The sequence below is a fragment of the Hemitrygon akajei genome, chromosome 27 (genome assembly GCF_048418815.1).
Source record: "Hemitrygon akajei chromosome 27, sHemAka1.3, whole genome shotgun sequence".
NCBI lineage: Eukaryota > Metazoa > Chordata > Chondrichthyes > Myliobatiformes > Dasyatidae > Hemitrygon > Hemitrygon akajei.
The window spans coordinates 48,207,684-48,222,189 of NC_133150.1; the positions used below are offsets into that span (position 1 = coordinate 48,207,684).

The following is a 14,506-nucleotide window of genomic DNA, read 5'->3' on the forward strand; positions in this document are numbered from 1 at the left end:
AAGTTCGTACATAGGGCCCATATGTCCAAGGATAAATTAGCTCTTTTTTATTCTTATATAAACCCTATTTGTGATAGATGTCAATTTGAAATTGCGTCTTTAACTCATATGTTTTGGTCATGTCTGCTTTTGAAAAAAATATTGGAAAGATATTTTTGATATTATCTCTGCGGTATTGAACATTGATTTACAACCCCATCCTATTACCGCAATTTTTGGTTTACCGATGATGGACTCAATTCATTTATCTCCTTCCGCCTGTCGAATGATTGCATTTCTTACTTTGATGGCTAGAAGATCTATTTTGTTGAATTGGAAGGAAATTAATCCTCCCACTGTATTTCATTGGCTTTCTCAAACTATGTTATGTTTAAATTTAGAAAAAATTAGAAGTGGTGTATTCGATACTTCTATTAAATTTGAAAAGATATGGAGACCATTTATTCAATATTTTCAGATGATGTAATATGACCCTGTTCCAAGCTTATTGGATTTTCCAGCTTTAATCTTATTTATGTTGAGAGGATCGGAGTTGACGACACTGATGATTATGTATTCTTGTGAGATATTATAAACAGCCCTTTTTTTTTACATTTTTTCTTTTTTCTTTTTTCTTTTTCTGTTTTTTTTCCTTATTGGTTATTAGATTATTAGATTAGTTTTTAAAAAAAATATATATTATGATATACCTGTGTTTGCCTTGTTTATTTGTATATTGTATTGTCCTTGATTTGGGAATACTCATTTATAATGTAATCATTGCTTATGTATTCTTTCAGGTTCAGTTGAAATGTGTATGTTAGTAATCCCATTATCTATGTATCAATTTTGTTTTGTTGATATTAATAACAATAATAAAAAGATTGAAAAAGAAAGAAAGGAAGAAGGCAAGACAACAGCTATACTTTATTAGAAGCTTGAAGAAATTTGGCATGTCAACAAATATACTGAAAATTTCTATAGTTGTACTGTGATGAGCATTCTGACAAGCTGCATCACTGTCTGGTATGGAGAGGCTACTGCACAGGACCGAAAAAAGCTGCAGAAGGTTGTAAATCTAGTCAGCTCCATCTTAGGTACTAGCCTACAAAATACACAGGACATCTTTAGGGAGCGGTAGCTCAGAAAGGCAGCTTCTGTTATTAAGGACCTCCAGCACCCAGGGCATTTCCTTTTCTCACTGTTACCATCAGATAGGAGGTACAGAAGCCAGAAGGCACACAGTCAACGATTCTTCCCCTCTGCCATCTGATTCCTGGATGGACATTGAATCTTTGGACACTTCCTCAATTTTTTATCAATCTACAATATTTCTATATTTGCACATTTTTAAAATCTATTCAATATATGTATACTGTAATTGATTTACTTATTTAGTATTATTATTTTTAATTTTATGTTATTAATTTTTTATCTTTGCTAGATTATGCAGTGCATTGAACTGCTGCTGCTAAGTTAACAAATTGCACATCACATGCCAGTAATAGTAAACCTGATTCTGATTCTGAATGAAAATTGAATCATCACATACTTTTGATTTTATTTATTAATCGGAGGGTTAATGAAATTCAGTACATCAAAGAAAAACTTGTATGTTTTGTTAAGTTTTCCTCATCAGTTTTCATTCCTGCTGCTTCGTAACATAGACTATGTGCACGGGAGCATTTCAGTTACAGCATGGCTGTACATCTGCGTAGCTTAGGGGGAACCGTGCAGGTGATTCACCTTGCTGCACTGTTAGACACTGTGTCTTTTCCTTTCACCATCTCCCAATGCCAGGGTGAAACTGAGAAACACAACAAGCAATGTATTCCTTAAGATGAACAAATTAATACAAGTAGACTTTGAACGTAGTTGTATTAAGCAAAGCAAAAAATTGCGAAAACAGATTTTGTGTAGGAATTCCCAGTGATTTTGTTCCCAGCTAATGGATTCCAGGGAGATGTGGAAAAACTGTTTATTTTCTGATTATGAAGGATTTTGTATAACTGGAAGTTTGTTTCCCCATACAATGCATCATGCAAGTTATCATGAGCAATTTCTGCTGCTTTTTAGCTGAGTACATTAAGCCTGGGATCCTAGTGAGGATTGCATTTTGCAGCTTTTCATATCTGGAGAGGCTACCCTGAATGTAGTGTGACATTTGACAGTGTAGTTTCATCACAGGCAACAACAGTGTTGGCTTTTAACATCTTCTTCTTCTTGGGCCCTTAGCTCCCAGTGGGACAAAGGCCATCGATGACCTCCTGTCTCCATCGTCCAAAGTCGATGTTATGGTTGGAGTTCATCAATGATTCTGTAATCGATTGTATCTACTGAACAGGGTTTGATCTATACAGCTTCATCAGAGCCCTGTTGACTGGCCTTAGCCATTTCCACCTCTGATGGTGGGGACGTGGTGTAGGCTTTTAAAGTTATTAAGAAAATTTCTGCTTTTATACAAATCCAATCTCATTGCAAGTGCACACCAAAGCATTTCAGAGGTAGTAGTCTGACATCATAACACAGTTCTGTCAGCAGACAGGCGCTGGATGTTTAATACTGTGATTGTGTTATTGAGTCTTTCTACAGAAACCTTCGGCTCTGCAGCTCCTGTCTCAAGTCAACAGAGAATCTCTGGAGCAAGAGTGCGTGGTAGAAACATGCTCAAAGGAAGAAATCCATGAGATCTTTGAAGATGATTCCACAACGGTAAGGACAAATTTTCCAGGTCCAAGTCCCATGTAGCCCTTGTTTTCCTCACTTCTTGGATAGTAAGCTGGTGATACATCTCTACTACGGAGGTGTAAGGTGCTGCTTCCCAGAACACGAAGAATGTTAAGGCTTTAGAGGGGGCACAGAAGATGCTTACCAGGAGGCAGCCTGGATTAGAGGGCAATTGATATAAGGGGAGTTTGGACAAATTTAGTCGTTTTCCCTGGAAATCAGTTTCAGTTCAATACAACAATACAGGAATACCCATGAATACAGCCAAGCGAGACAGTGTTACTCCAGGGCCAAGGTGTAAAACATTGTACTAACAGTCACACACAGTGCAAAGCACCTGTAATGCCCTGGTTAGGATTTCTACTGCCATGCTGTGAGGTAACTGATTTTAGCAGTTTTCTGTAAAAGCATTTGTGTCTTTGGTGAGAGTATTTCAGTTTCGGCTGAAGATAAGAAACCATGTTGTTCAACTTAGGAATGTTGTGTCAGCCAATTAGGATGGTGGTATGGAGAGATGGTTCTAGAGAGATCTGGAAGGATAGAGACTTCTGACAGACAGTGTCGGGTTCATGGTCTTTAAGCGGGAGTTGCGGATGGGAGAGGATCAAGGAAGACACCTGGTGCTTTGTATCTGAAGGGAAAACCCTAATGTAAGGAGTGCTTCAGGAGGCGAAGATGTTCAAGAAGGGAAGTTCTACCTGTGAATGGTGATGAGAATTCTGCACCATGAGTAAAGCGGTATACCCAACCACTACAGAAATGAGCTCCATTGTTTATGTGCACATTAAACTGGTTTAACTGTAATGGCTCTTGTTTTTCATTTTCTTTTTCCTATTAACTGTTAATAAAGCAGAGATTGGTAAATATTCTTTCTTTATAATTTTATTCTGGTGTACAATCTATTATTCCTTGGCGACCAATAGTTGTGCATCGTCAATAATTACGCAGCATTCGCTCAAATCGAGGTTTCTTTAATGGTAATTCCCAACATTCCTGTTTGGTTGAACCCCAAATCATACCGGCCGTATACATATACTGTTTATAAAAGATGGCCTTGTCACCACTGAGCTACAGTGAAGGGGTTAAATTTGTCTTCTGAAAGAGGTCTGGTGACCACTTTCCTTCTTCCAAAGATTCTGCTGAGCATTTTCAGCACCGTCTGCTTCTGTTCCCATTCACTGACGTCTGATACAAAGCCACCAATAATGTCCTCACCAGATATGGAACCAAAGCCAATTGTTATTAACATTTTTCTCTTTTCACTCTTTAAGGAATTCTTCTGGAAAATCTACATAGGTATGTGGTTCTCCATTTTATCATTCTCACAAAGCAGCTGGGACTTTCACTTTGAGGAATGGAAGTTCCAGCCACCAGTGAAACAACTTTCTCTTCATGCGCTGATTTTAATGGAAAGAAGGATTAAAGATTGTCAAGGGAAATAAACATCATGTTATACAGAACGCTGGGAGGACTCAGTTGAGTCAAACAGCATCTATCTGTGTTGGCAGTAGGTGTGAGTCGATATTCTGGATCGAGACCCTGCATCCGGATGGAAAGGGAAGTGGAAAGTTGCCACTGTTTATTTATTTATTAAGTAATGAAATGTACAGCAGAGAAAGCTCATCTAGCCTATGTTGACCTGTACTGGGACTATAGCCCTCCATATCCCTATCATCCAAACTTCTCTTAAACATTGAAATTGAACTTGCATGTACCACTTGCTTTGGCTGCTCGTTCCACACTCTCACGACACTCTGAGTGAAAAAATTTCCCCTCATGCTTCCCTTAAACTTTTCACCTTTCACCCTTAACCCATGACCTCTAGTTGTAGACACACCCAATCTTCTGCGTTCCAAGGAATACAGTGCAGACCAGCCCTTCCGTATTCCACAAGTTGCACTGCCCAGCAATGCTCCGACTTAACCCAGGCCTAATCCCAGGACAATTTACAATGAACCTGCTAATCTACTAAATTGTCCGGTGGAAACCCATGCACTCATGGGATGGACGTATAATCTTCTTACAGCGAGCCTCAGAATTGAACTCTGAACTCTGCTGCCCTAAGCTGTATTAGGGCTGGTTCCTGTGCTCTGTTCTTCACTGACCTATGGTCCTACAGTGACAATGGCATGCGTTTTAATCCTCCAAACTAACAAGTTTCAAAATGGAATGCGTGGATGAAGATTAAGGTATAAATCCATAAGACACAAGAGTGGAATTAGGCCATTCTGTCCATCCAGTCTGCTGAGCCATTCTATCATGGCTGATTTACTCTCCCTCTCAACCACATTCTCCTGCCTTCTCCCTGTAACTTTTGATGCCCTGACTGATCAAGAACCGCGTACCTCCACTTTAAATATAATCAAATGACTTGGCCACCACAGCTGTTGGTGGCAATGAATTCCACAGATTCTCCACCCTCTGGCTAAAGAATCAGGGCCTATTTCATTCAGACCATTTATTTACATGTATTTTCTGTGTTGTTTTGATGGACTTGTATAGATTGTATATTGCAGTAATGGACTTTTAATTAGAATTGCAAAGATCAAGATAAAGTAGTCAATCCACTTGGATTCCTGCGTTACTGGATGTGTTTTGATCCCCTTGCTGCCATGCAGAAATAAAACCCCTTCATTTAATTTCCAATTTCCAGACAGGCTGAAGTGTAATTCAACTATCTGCCAAAATAATGGGATCTGTCAGGATACCTTCACCGGAGTACAATGTACATGTCTCCGAGGATTTAATGGAACCTTCTGTGAAACAGGTAAGAGAACTTCCATTCTCAAGCGATGAATTCTGACGGTAGTCATTAGGAAGCAGTAATATCTTGATCAGAACTATGATGGGTTATGGTATCTGAGAGTAACATGAGGGCTCAAACACACTATCTTGCATGGGTTTACTGTATGTTTAGAAGACAGTTGGACAGGTAGATGGACAGGAAGGTTTTAGAAAGTTTATGAGGCAAATGGGCACCGTGGTTAGCATGGCACAGATGGGCCAAAGGACCTGTATCTCTGCTGTGAAATGCAATGACTCTACTCTGGTACTGCTTGCTGTTTAGTAGGGTCTTGCATCAGAGATGGCTACGATGGGGTTGAACTCATAAGTTCCCACCTACAAACCCATCTAGAATATCAGTAAAAGAAATACAACACAGAATATACATGTATATAGTACAGAACCTCCAGCTCACTGAGATCATCTGATGACCCACCCTGATGCCCGACGCCTGCTAAGTGACACTGTGACTTCGAGACCCAGTCCTCAGATATACAGACACAGAGAGACTATTAGTGGAAACACCACCAGACAAATATGTAGATAAGTCCCTGGAGACAAAGAGGAGACAGCCAGTTTCTTGCACATGCTCATCTTATACCTCTGAGGCAGCCAAACCCGGACACCGGTGCTGCGGCACACAAGGCAACCAATGGGAAAGAGCTGCTGCATCCTTCAAATGGGCCAATCGACCAAATGCATTCAGATAGTCAACTTCCCTGCGCTTCCGCTTTCTGAGAAGTTTGCAAAGTTCGATGTGTCTTGAATGAAGAAACCAACAAAAGGTCGGGGATACGGCTCAGTCTATCACAGGTAAAGCCCTCCCCACCATTGAGCACATGTACACAGAATGCTGCCATCATCATCAAGGGCCTCCACCATCCAGTCCTTGTTCACTTCTCACTGCTGCCATCAGGAAGGAGGTACGGGAGCCTCAAGTCCAATGTCAAAAAGTTCAGGCCTTCTCCCTGTAATCTTTAATGCCCTGACTGATCAAGAACCTAGCAACCTCCACTTTAAATATAATCAAATGACTTGGTGCCTACAGCTGTCTGTAGCAATGAACTCCACAGATTCTCCACCCTCTGGCTAAAGAATCAGGGCCTATTTCATTCAGAACATATACTTTCATATAGCTTCTGTGCTGTTTTGATGGCCTTGTGTAGATTGTATATTGCAGTAATGGACTTTTAATTAGAATTGCAAGGACCAGGATAAACAATTCAATCCACTCAGATTCCTGCGATACTGGGTGCAATTTGTTCCCCTTGCTACTATGCGGAAATAAAACCCCTTAACTTAATTTCCAATTTCCAGCCAGGCCGATGTGTAATTCAATGACTTGCCAAAATAATGGGACCTGTCGGAACAGTGCCACAGGAGTAGAATGTAAATGTCTCAGTGGATTTAATGGAACCTTTTGTGAAACAGGTAAGAGAACTTTCATTCTCAACCAATGAATTCGGACTGTAGGCATTAGGGAGCAGTAATATCTTGATCAGAACTATGATGGGTTATGGTATCTGAGAGTAACATGGGAGCTCAAACACCCTGTCTTGCATGGGTTTACTGTATGTTTAGAAGACAGTTGGGCAGGGAGATGGACAGGAATGTTTTAGAAGTTTATGGGCAAACAATGGTCACCGTGGTTAGCATGACGCAGATGGGCCAAAGGGCCTGTATCTCTGCTGTGAAACGCAATGACTCTACTCTGGTACTGCTAGCTGCGCAGTAGTTTCTTCAATCAAAATTAGTGACAATGGGGTTGATCTGCTGTGTAAGGTTTTGGCACCAGTGCCCTTTGTCAACAGCTGATGAAACAGGATCGTGTAGACATCAAAGACAGGGGAGCAGGGATCTGGAAAATAAAGGGTGTTATGGGGAAGTATACTCACAGGTTTGATACATGAGACAGAAGACACTGATTATGAATAAGCACATTAACCATTCATTTACAAAGAGTAAAATGTTCAATCAGGCATCTAAACCAGCCTGCATTACAAAAACCACAACACGAAACAATCAGTAACACTTCAAACTCAACAGGGAATTTATTAAGTCTCCTCAATTACACAACACAAAACTAAACATTCAACAGATACTTAGTTAAGTCTGTGTGTGCGCCCTCCTGTATCTGTAGCGTATTTTCCCAGTGGTTGTTCAACACTGGTCACAACTTCAGTGCGAAGATTCAACTGAATTTAATTTGTTTAATTGTCATTCAACCATACATGAATACTCATGGATACAGTCAAACGAGACAGTGTTATCTCAGGGTCAAGGTGCCATCAGGAAGGAAGTAGGGGAGCCTCAAGTCCCACGTCACAAAGTTCAGAAACGATTATTACCCCTTGACCATCAGACTCTTGAACCAAAAGTGTTCATCACTCACTCCAACACTGAACTGATTCCACAACCTATACACTCACTTTTAAAGACTTTACAACTCATGTTGTTGATGTTTATTGTTTGTTTATTTTTTTATTATTATTATTATTTCTTTTTTATGTATTAGTACAGTTTGTTGTCTTTTGCACATTGGTTGTTTGCTGTCTTTGTCGAGGGCAAATTTTCATTGATTCTCTTGGGTTTCTTTGTATTCACTGTGAATACCAGCAAGAGAATTCCACTTTGGTGGAAGAAATAAACAGGCAGACTATTACTTAGATGGGGAGAGAATTCAAAAAGCAGAGATGCAAAGGGACTTGGGAGTCCTTATGCAGGATACCCTAAAAGTTAGCCTCCAGTTTGAGTTGGTATGAAGAAGGCAAATGCAATATTTCCATTCATTGCCAGTGGTATAGAATATAAGAGCAGGGATGTGATGTTGAGGCTCTATAAGGCACTTGTGAGACCACACAGAGTATTGTGTGCAGTTTTTGGTTCCTTATTTTAGAAATGATATACTGCCATTGGAGAGGGTTCAAATAAGATTCACAAGAATGATTCCAGGAATCATTCAAGTAATGGTCTCAGGTAAGGGTTACCGTATGAGGAACATCTGGCAGCTCTTGGGCTGTATTCCCTGGAGTTCAGGAGAGTGAGGGGGTTCTCATAGAAACATTACGAATGTTAAACAGCCTGAACAGATTAGATATGGCGGTTATTTCCCATGATAGGGGAGTCTAGGACAAGAGGGCACAACTTCAGGATTGAAGGGCATCCATTTTGAACTGAGGTGCAGAGAAATTACCTTAGTCAGTGGATGATAAATCTGTGGAATCTGTTGCCACGACTGTCTGTGGAGGCCAAGTCATTGGGTGCATTTAAGGCAGAGATAGATAGGTTCTTGATTAGCCAGGGCATCAAAGGGTATGGGGTGAAAGCAGGGGAGTGGGGATGACTGGAAAAATTGGATCAGCCATGATTGAACGGCAGAGCAGACTCGATGGGCCAAATAGCCTAATTCTGCTCCTATATCTTATAGTCTAAAATGAAGCTCAGGGCAGTTGTACATAACATATATGTACTTTGATAACAAATTTACTTTAATGTTGTTTTTCCAGATATCAATGAGTGTGACTTAATGCCCACATGCCCACAAGGAATGATTTGTGTAGACGGAATCAACAAGTTCACCTGCATTTGCCCAGCTGAAGGATGCTATGCAAATTCAGAATTATAAACACACAGTTGTGAAGGACTTGTTATGGATTTTAAATCAGAATAAATATTTACAATTAAATATGGAACTGAGCTTGAATCGGAAGAATCAAACTCAGATGTAGGAAGTCAGCCCAAAATGATGACCATCTGTCTGTCTTCCACATATGCTACCTAACCTACTAAGTTTCCTCAGCATTTTGTTGTTGCTTCAGATTCATACAGGGGGTGGGGGGGGGGTCCTCTCTCTTAAATAACCTTCTAAAGAAATGCATTTTCTGGTTCAATCAGCAAACCCTGCTCGCAGTGCCAATTGGAAGCAGGTTCCCAGGTTTGGTGAATAAGACAAAAACACTGACTACAAACCAGCATATTTATCAGCATTTTGTTGCTGCTCCAGATTCCAGCACCTGTCTGTTGTGTCTCCAAAATCAGATGGTGTCAATGTCCACCAATCTCTTCAAGTTCTGCCATTAAAGTCTGGATTCTATAAAACCCAGTGATCAGTAGACATTCAGTACACAAATTAATCCTTATGTAATGACTTTTATAAATTGTTCTTTAAGCAACACACTGCAGCTTTTGCAAATAACGAGCATGAAGACCTTCTATAAAAGCAAAGTACTGCAGCAGAATTGGCCCATTGACTCTGCCACACCATTCTACCATGGCTAACTTAACATCCATTTCAACCCCATTCTCGTGCCTTCTGTAATGTGGAAGCAGTTATCCAGGTTGGGTGAGTGAGTCAGAAAACACACTACAAATAAACATTTATTTACAAACAGTTAAAAATTAGACCAAACATTTAAGATCCCCCAAGTGATACAATCTGCAAAGCTAAACATTCATCAGATACTTTGCTAAAAGTGCGCGCAGAGCAATCCTTCCCCCTGGTTCTGTGAGGCGTGCCCTGGGGACAAACAAAAGAGAGCAAGCCTCCAGCACGTGCTAGTCTTTACACCCGGTGGGTCTGAAACTGGACACACAAGGCATCTAATGGGAAAAGCTGCTACAGGTTTCAAATGGGCCATGAACATTCGACATGGTTGAGCCTGCTTTTGCCTGTCAAATTAGCCAAACCCTCACATGACTTTTCACCCCTCCAAGGTTGTGACACTGTGCCAATTGGACCCTTAAACTGGAATGTCCTTAGTGAGCTCCCGACTAAGCTACTAATGAAACATCAATACTCAACCTCTCCCACTTGCGTACTACAGTAGGCCACCACTCTTCTCTGGAGTGTAATAGCCAAGGAGCTAGTGCTCCACCTAATCTTATACATCAACTCTCAGATGTGAACAGTCTTCCTTAGTGAGCAGGTAATATAAGGCCATGATATCCCGGGACAGCCTGGCCATATCACGCTGGGAAATGCTATCATCCATAACCTTCCTTCCTTTGTAATAACCCTCTTCCTATGACAGCCAGCATGGATAAAGCGCTCATCAGGGGCACTGGCATGGTGTGCGTATGGCACCACATATCCCAGACAGCAGAGGCTGCACCACCTTGTGGGAAGCCAAGGGTAGGTCTAGGAACTGCATATCCAGTAAGTGCTATTCAGTGTCCAACGAGTGTCCACCTTCACAGCACCATTTGGCATAGACACAGCCATCCCAGGATACTGTTCCTGCTCACACTCACCCTATCAAATGAGGCAGGAGGGCACTAAACACCCCCTCAGACCCACTGCTGCTGGAGGTCAGTCATAGCCTTTGTATATCCTCCAGTGCGGGATATAGAGAATTCAGAACAGAATGCAAGGAATCCAGCAGAGGATAAAAGGAGCCCTTATCAGAAGTGGGCATGAAGAATGCCCCTTCCCTGTTAGTTGCCTTCTTTTCTCACTTTCCTTGGCAGTACATTGCACAGAGGAGGGGATGAGAACCTGCTCCTTCTGGTCCCCAGCTTTGAGCAACACCAAAAGCATTTCCTTATGGGTCATGTAGGGCCCTGCACTCACTGTCCACTTACCCAACCTCCATACCTGGTTACTCAATCCCTCTTCTACCTACTCCAAACTCGGCAACAATTGAATCGCTGTGCTTACAGGGTGATCCATTGCTGGTCATATTAAAGAAAGAACTCCTCCTTTTGTCTGGGAAGTCATTATCATAACCAGATGGCTTATCATGGTTAGTTCAACATCCTCTGGCCGGCTATCATTACCACTGTATAAATCTGTATTAAGAATTCACTGGCAAAGGGCCTTAGTGTCTACAAGTATCTGACCTACAAGTATCTGGGAGTACAGTTAGACGAGAAGCTTGACTGGACTGCCAACACAGATGCCTTGTGCAGGAAGGCACAGAGTCGAATGTACTTCCTAAGAAGGTTGGCGTCATTCAATGTCTGCAGTGAGATGCTGAAGATGTTCTATAGGTCAGTTGTGGAGAGCGCCCTCTTCTTTGTGGTGGCATGTTGGGGAGGAAGCATTAAGAAGAGGGACGCCTCACGTCTTAATAAGCTGGTAAGGAAGGCGGGCTCTGTCGTGGGCAAAGGACTGGAGAGTTTAACATCGGTAGCTGAGCGAAGGGCGCTGAGTAGGCTACGGTCAATTATGGATAACTCTGAACATCCTCTACATAGCACCATCCAGAGACAGAGAAGCAGTTTCAGTGACAGGTTACTATCAATGCAATGCTCCTCAGACAGGATGAAGAGGTCAATACTCCCCAATGCCATTAGGCTTTACAATTCTACCTCCAGGACTTAAGAACTTTTTAAAAGCTATTAATGCTTTTTGAGACGGTGATTTAGATGCATATCATATTTTTTACTGAGTTAAGTATTGTATGTAATTAGTTTTGCTACAGCAAGTGTATGGGACATTGGAAAAAAGTTGAATTTCCCCATGGGGATGAATAAAGTATCTATCTATCTATCTATCTATCTATCTATCTATCTATCTATCTATCTATCTAGTGCTCAGTTCCACTGGGGGTTGTAATTACCATTCAAAAGAGAGAAGGGTCCCTAAATCTGAAGTGCCGCTTCCACCCAATCCCATAATGATGTATAAACTTAGAGGAAGCAATCAGCATTCTCAGCGTGTAATTGATCTTGTGCTGGGATGATAGGCTCACTAAAGAACCCATCTCTCTATTAGATAGGCTCATTCTGGTACCCCTCAACAATCCCATATCCTCAACAACCTCGCAGCCAAAGACTCTCCAGGCATCTGTCTGTACCTATCCCTTAATCTCACCAGATTCTTCGTGGAGAACACCCTGATCTATGTTGTCTCGAAGAGGCTCATTGTACCATCTCCCACACATTCCTGATCCTCCTAACCCTCCTGCAAAGAAGAGACTGTGGGCCGATGCCCCCCATGGCAGGTATATGTCCATGTGATCACTGTCCTGGCCCATACCATTTTGGGTATGCAGAGAAGAGAGTGATCATTTCGAGGAATAGTCCTATGAGTCCACTCTACCCTCTCATCTTCAATTTCACCATCCAGACGATCTCACATTGCTGGACCTTCATTAGCCAACAAGCTATCTCTGTATTCTTATCTTTTAACTTTGCAGCCCGGGTCTAGGCCAACCGCAGGTCTTCTCCCATAATGGAACAGTGTCGATTTAGCTCTTCTACCTCATTCTAAAGATCTGTGATTTTCTTGTGCTGGTGCCATACAATGTCTGCAAACAGCCAGAAAGCATCCCTCCGTCTATCCTTTCACCTTGGAAAACCCAGTATTTTCAGCATGGGCATGACGTGGTGTCCAGTTTCAACCCCAATGAATCTATTCACCGTACCAATGTACTGGCATCCCATAACCCATAGTAGTTTGACGAGACTTCCAAAGTTCTCACTGTTACTGCTCCGCCCTGGGACTCGGCATTGCCTCTCCGCAGGGCGGGCGGGGGTGTGGGTGCGGGTCCTCTGTCTTAAGCAACATCCTGAAGAAATGTGTTTTCTGCCCCAATCAACATGCCCTGCTCGCAGCACCAAATTTAACGTGCAAGCAAGTTCCTGGGATTGCTGCGTGAGGCAGAAATCCCCAACTACAAATAAGCATATTAAGCATTTATTTATAAACAGTAAAGGCATTGACCGAACATTTAAGTTCCTCCAAGTTACACAAACTACAAAATATTCCACAAACAAACACTGAGCTCAAAGTGTGCGAGGAGCAACCCTTCTCACTGGTTCTGTGAGGCGTGCCCTGGGGACGAAGGAAAGAGAGCAAGCCTCCAGCATGTGCTAGTCTTTACACCTGGGGTGTCTGAAACTGGGCACCAGAGCTGTGATGCACAAGGCAACCAATGGGAAAGAGCTGCTGCAGATTTCAAATGGGCCAATCAAACACCGTCATGGCGGAAGCGGCTTTCGTCTGGCAAACAAGCCAATCCCACACAAGGTTTTGCATCAGGTGCTGGTATCATCCCTTGCCCCTCTTCCTGACCCCTCACTGCTTGCTGCTCAAATTTCGATCCTCACCTTTCGCCACTTGACCCCTTCCCTGCGCTCAGCACCTGACCCCCTTTGTGCAGTGCTCACTGCAAGACCCTCTCCCTGTGCCACTCACTGCCTGACCCCCTCCCTGTGCCACTCGCCGCCTGACCCCCTCCCTGTGCAACTCACTCACAACTCCATTATGGCGGTGAATGGCACAGGGAGAGGGTCAGGTCATGAGTGGCACAGGGAGAGGGTCAAGTCACAAGTGGCACAAGGGAGGGTGCCACTCGCCGCCTGACCCTCTCCCTGATGCATGGTTTAGGATTAGTGAGTTGTGATCAAGCTATGTTAATGTCAGAAGCATGGTGATACTAGCAGGCTGCCCCCTGCCCATCCTCGGACTGTGTTGGACGTTGACGCAGACGATGCTTTTAACTGTATGTTTCAATATTCCGACATACATGTGACAAATAAAATTAAGCTCTATATCTTTAAGTAACACAAAATTTTTACAAGACAGAAGAATTAGACCAGAAAATGTCCATTATAGTACAAAATGATCATAGTGGTCATTGTGTTAACAAACCGTAGTGACCAGGGTTTTGCCAGTTGGTTCAAGAACTGAATGTTTGATGGAAATTAACTGTAATTGTTCTGTACATTGAGATTGCTTAGAACACCAATTCACATCAAAGATCAGAACACTTGAGCAGTTGGGAGTTTCACGGTCAGCACAACTTTTACACTTGGATAAACATTGAGAGATTTGAACAGCTTTCACGCATTAATCAAGATATTTGTATGATTTAACATAACAAATGCACTATTACAACCAGGAATTCTCTCTGCTCCAATGCGGTTTCAATGTATGAACAGACTGAGAAGAAAGGTGTTCCACTTTTCTGCTGTCAACATTACCAGAATTTATTTCCAAAAGTCAATGTACTCCTGTGAGTCCTTCAAAATCGTTGGTTATTTATTAACAGAAATATTTGCAAAACACTGA

General features: G+C 42.1%; 1 protein-coding gene across 1 annotated transcript in view; it reads left to right on the forward strand.

Moving 5' to 3' along the window:
- LOC140717370 (coagulation factor X-like) overlaps positions 1–11,980 on the forward strand; it is a 32,538-nt gene extending 20,558 nt beyond the window's left edge. Inside the window, exons 5-9 of the mRNA XM_073030885.1 lie at positions 2,561–2,691; positions 3,978–4,002; positions 5,360–5,473; positions 6,808–6,921; positions 8,997–11,980. Coding sequence (XP_072886986.1) covers positions 2,561–2,691; positions 3,978–4,002; positions 5,360–5,473; positions 6,808–6,921; positions 8,997–9,115 — 503 coding nt within the window. The 3' untranslated portion in view covers positions 9,116–11,980. The remainder of the gene's footprint in view (positions 1–2,560; positions 2,692–3,977; positions 4,003–5,359; positions 5,474–6,807; positions 6,922–8,996) is intronic.
- The last annotated feature ends 2,526 nt before the right edge of the window (positions 11,981–14,506 follow it).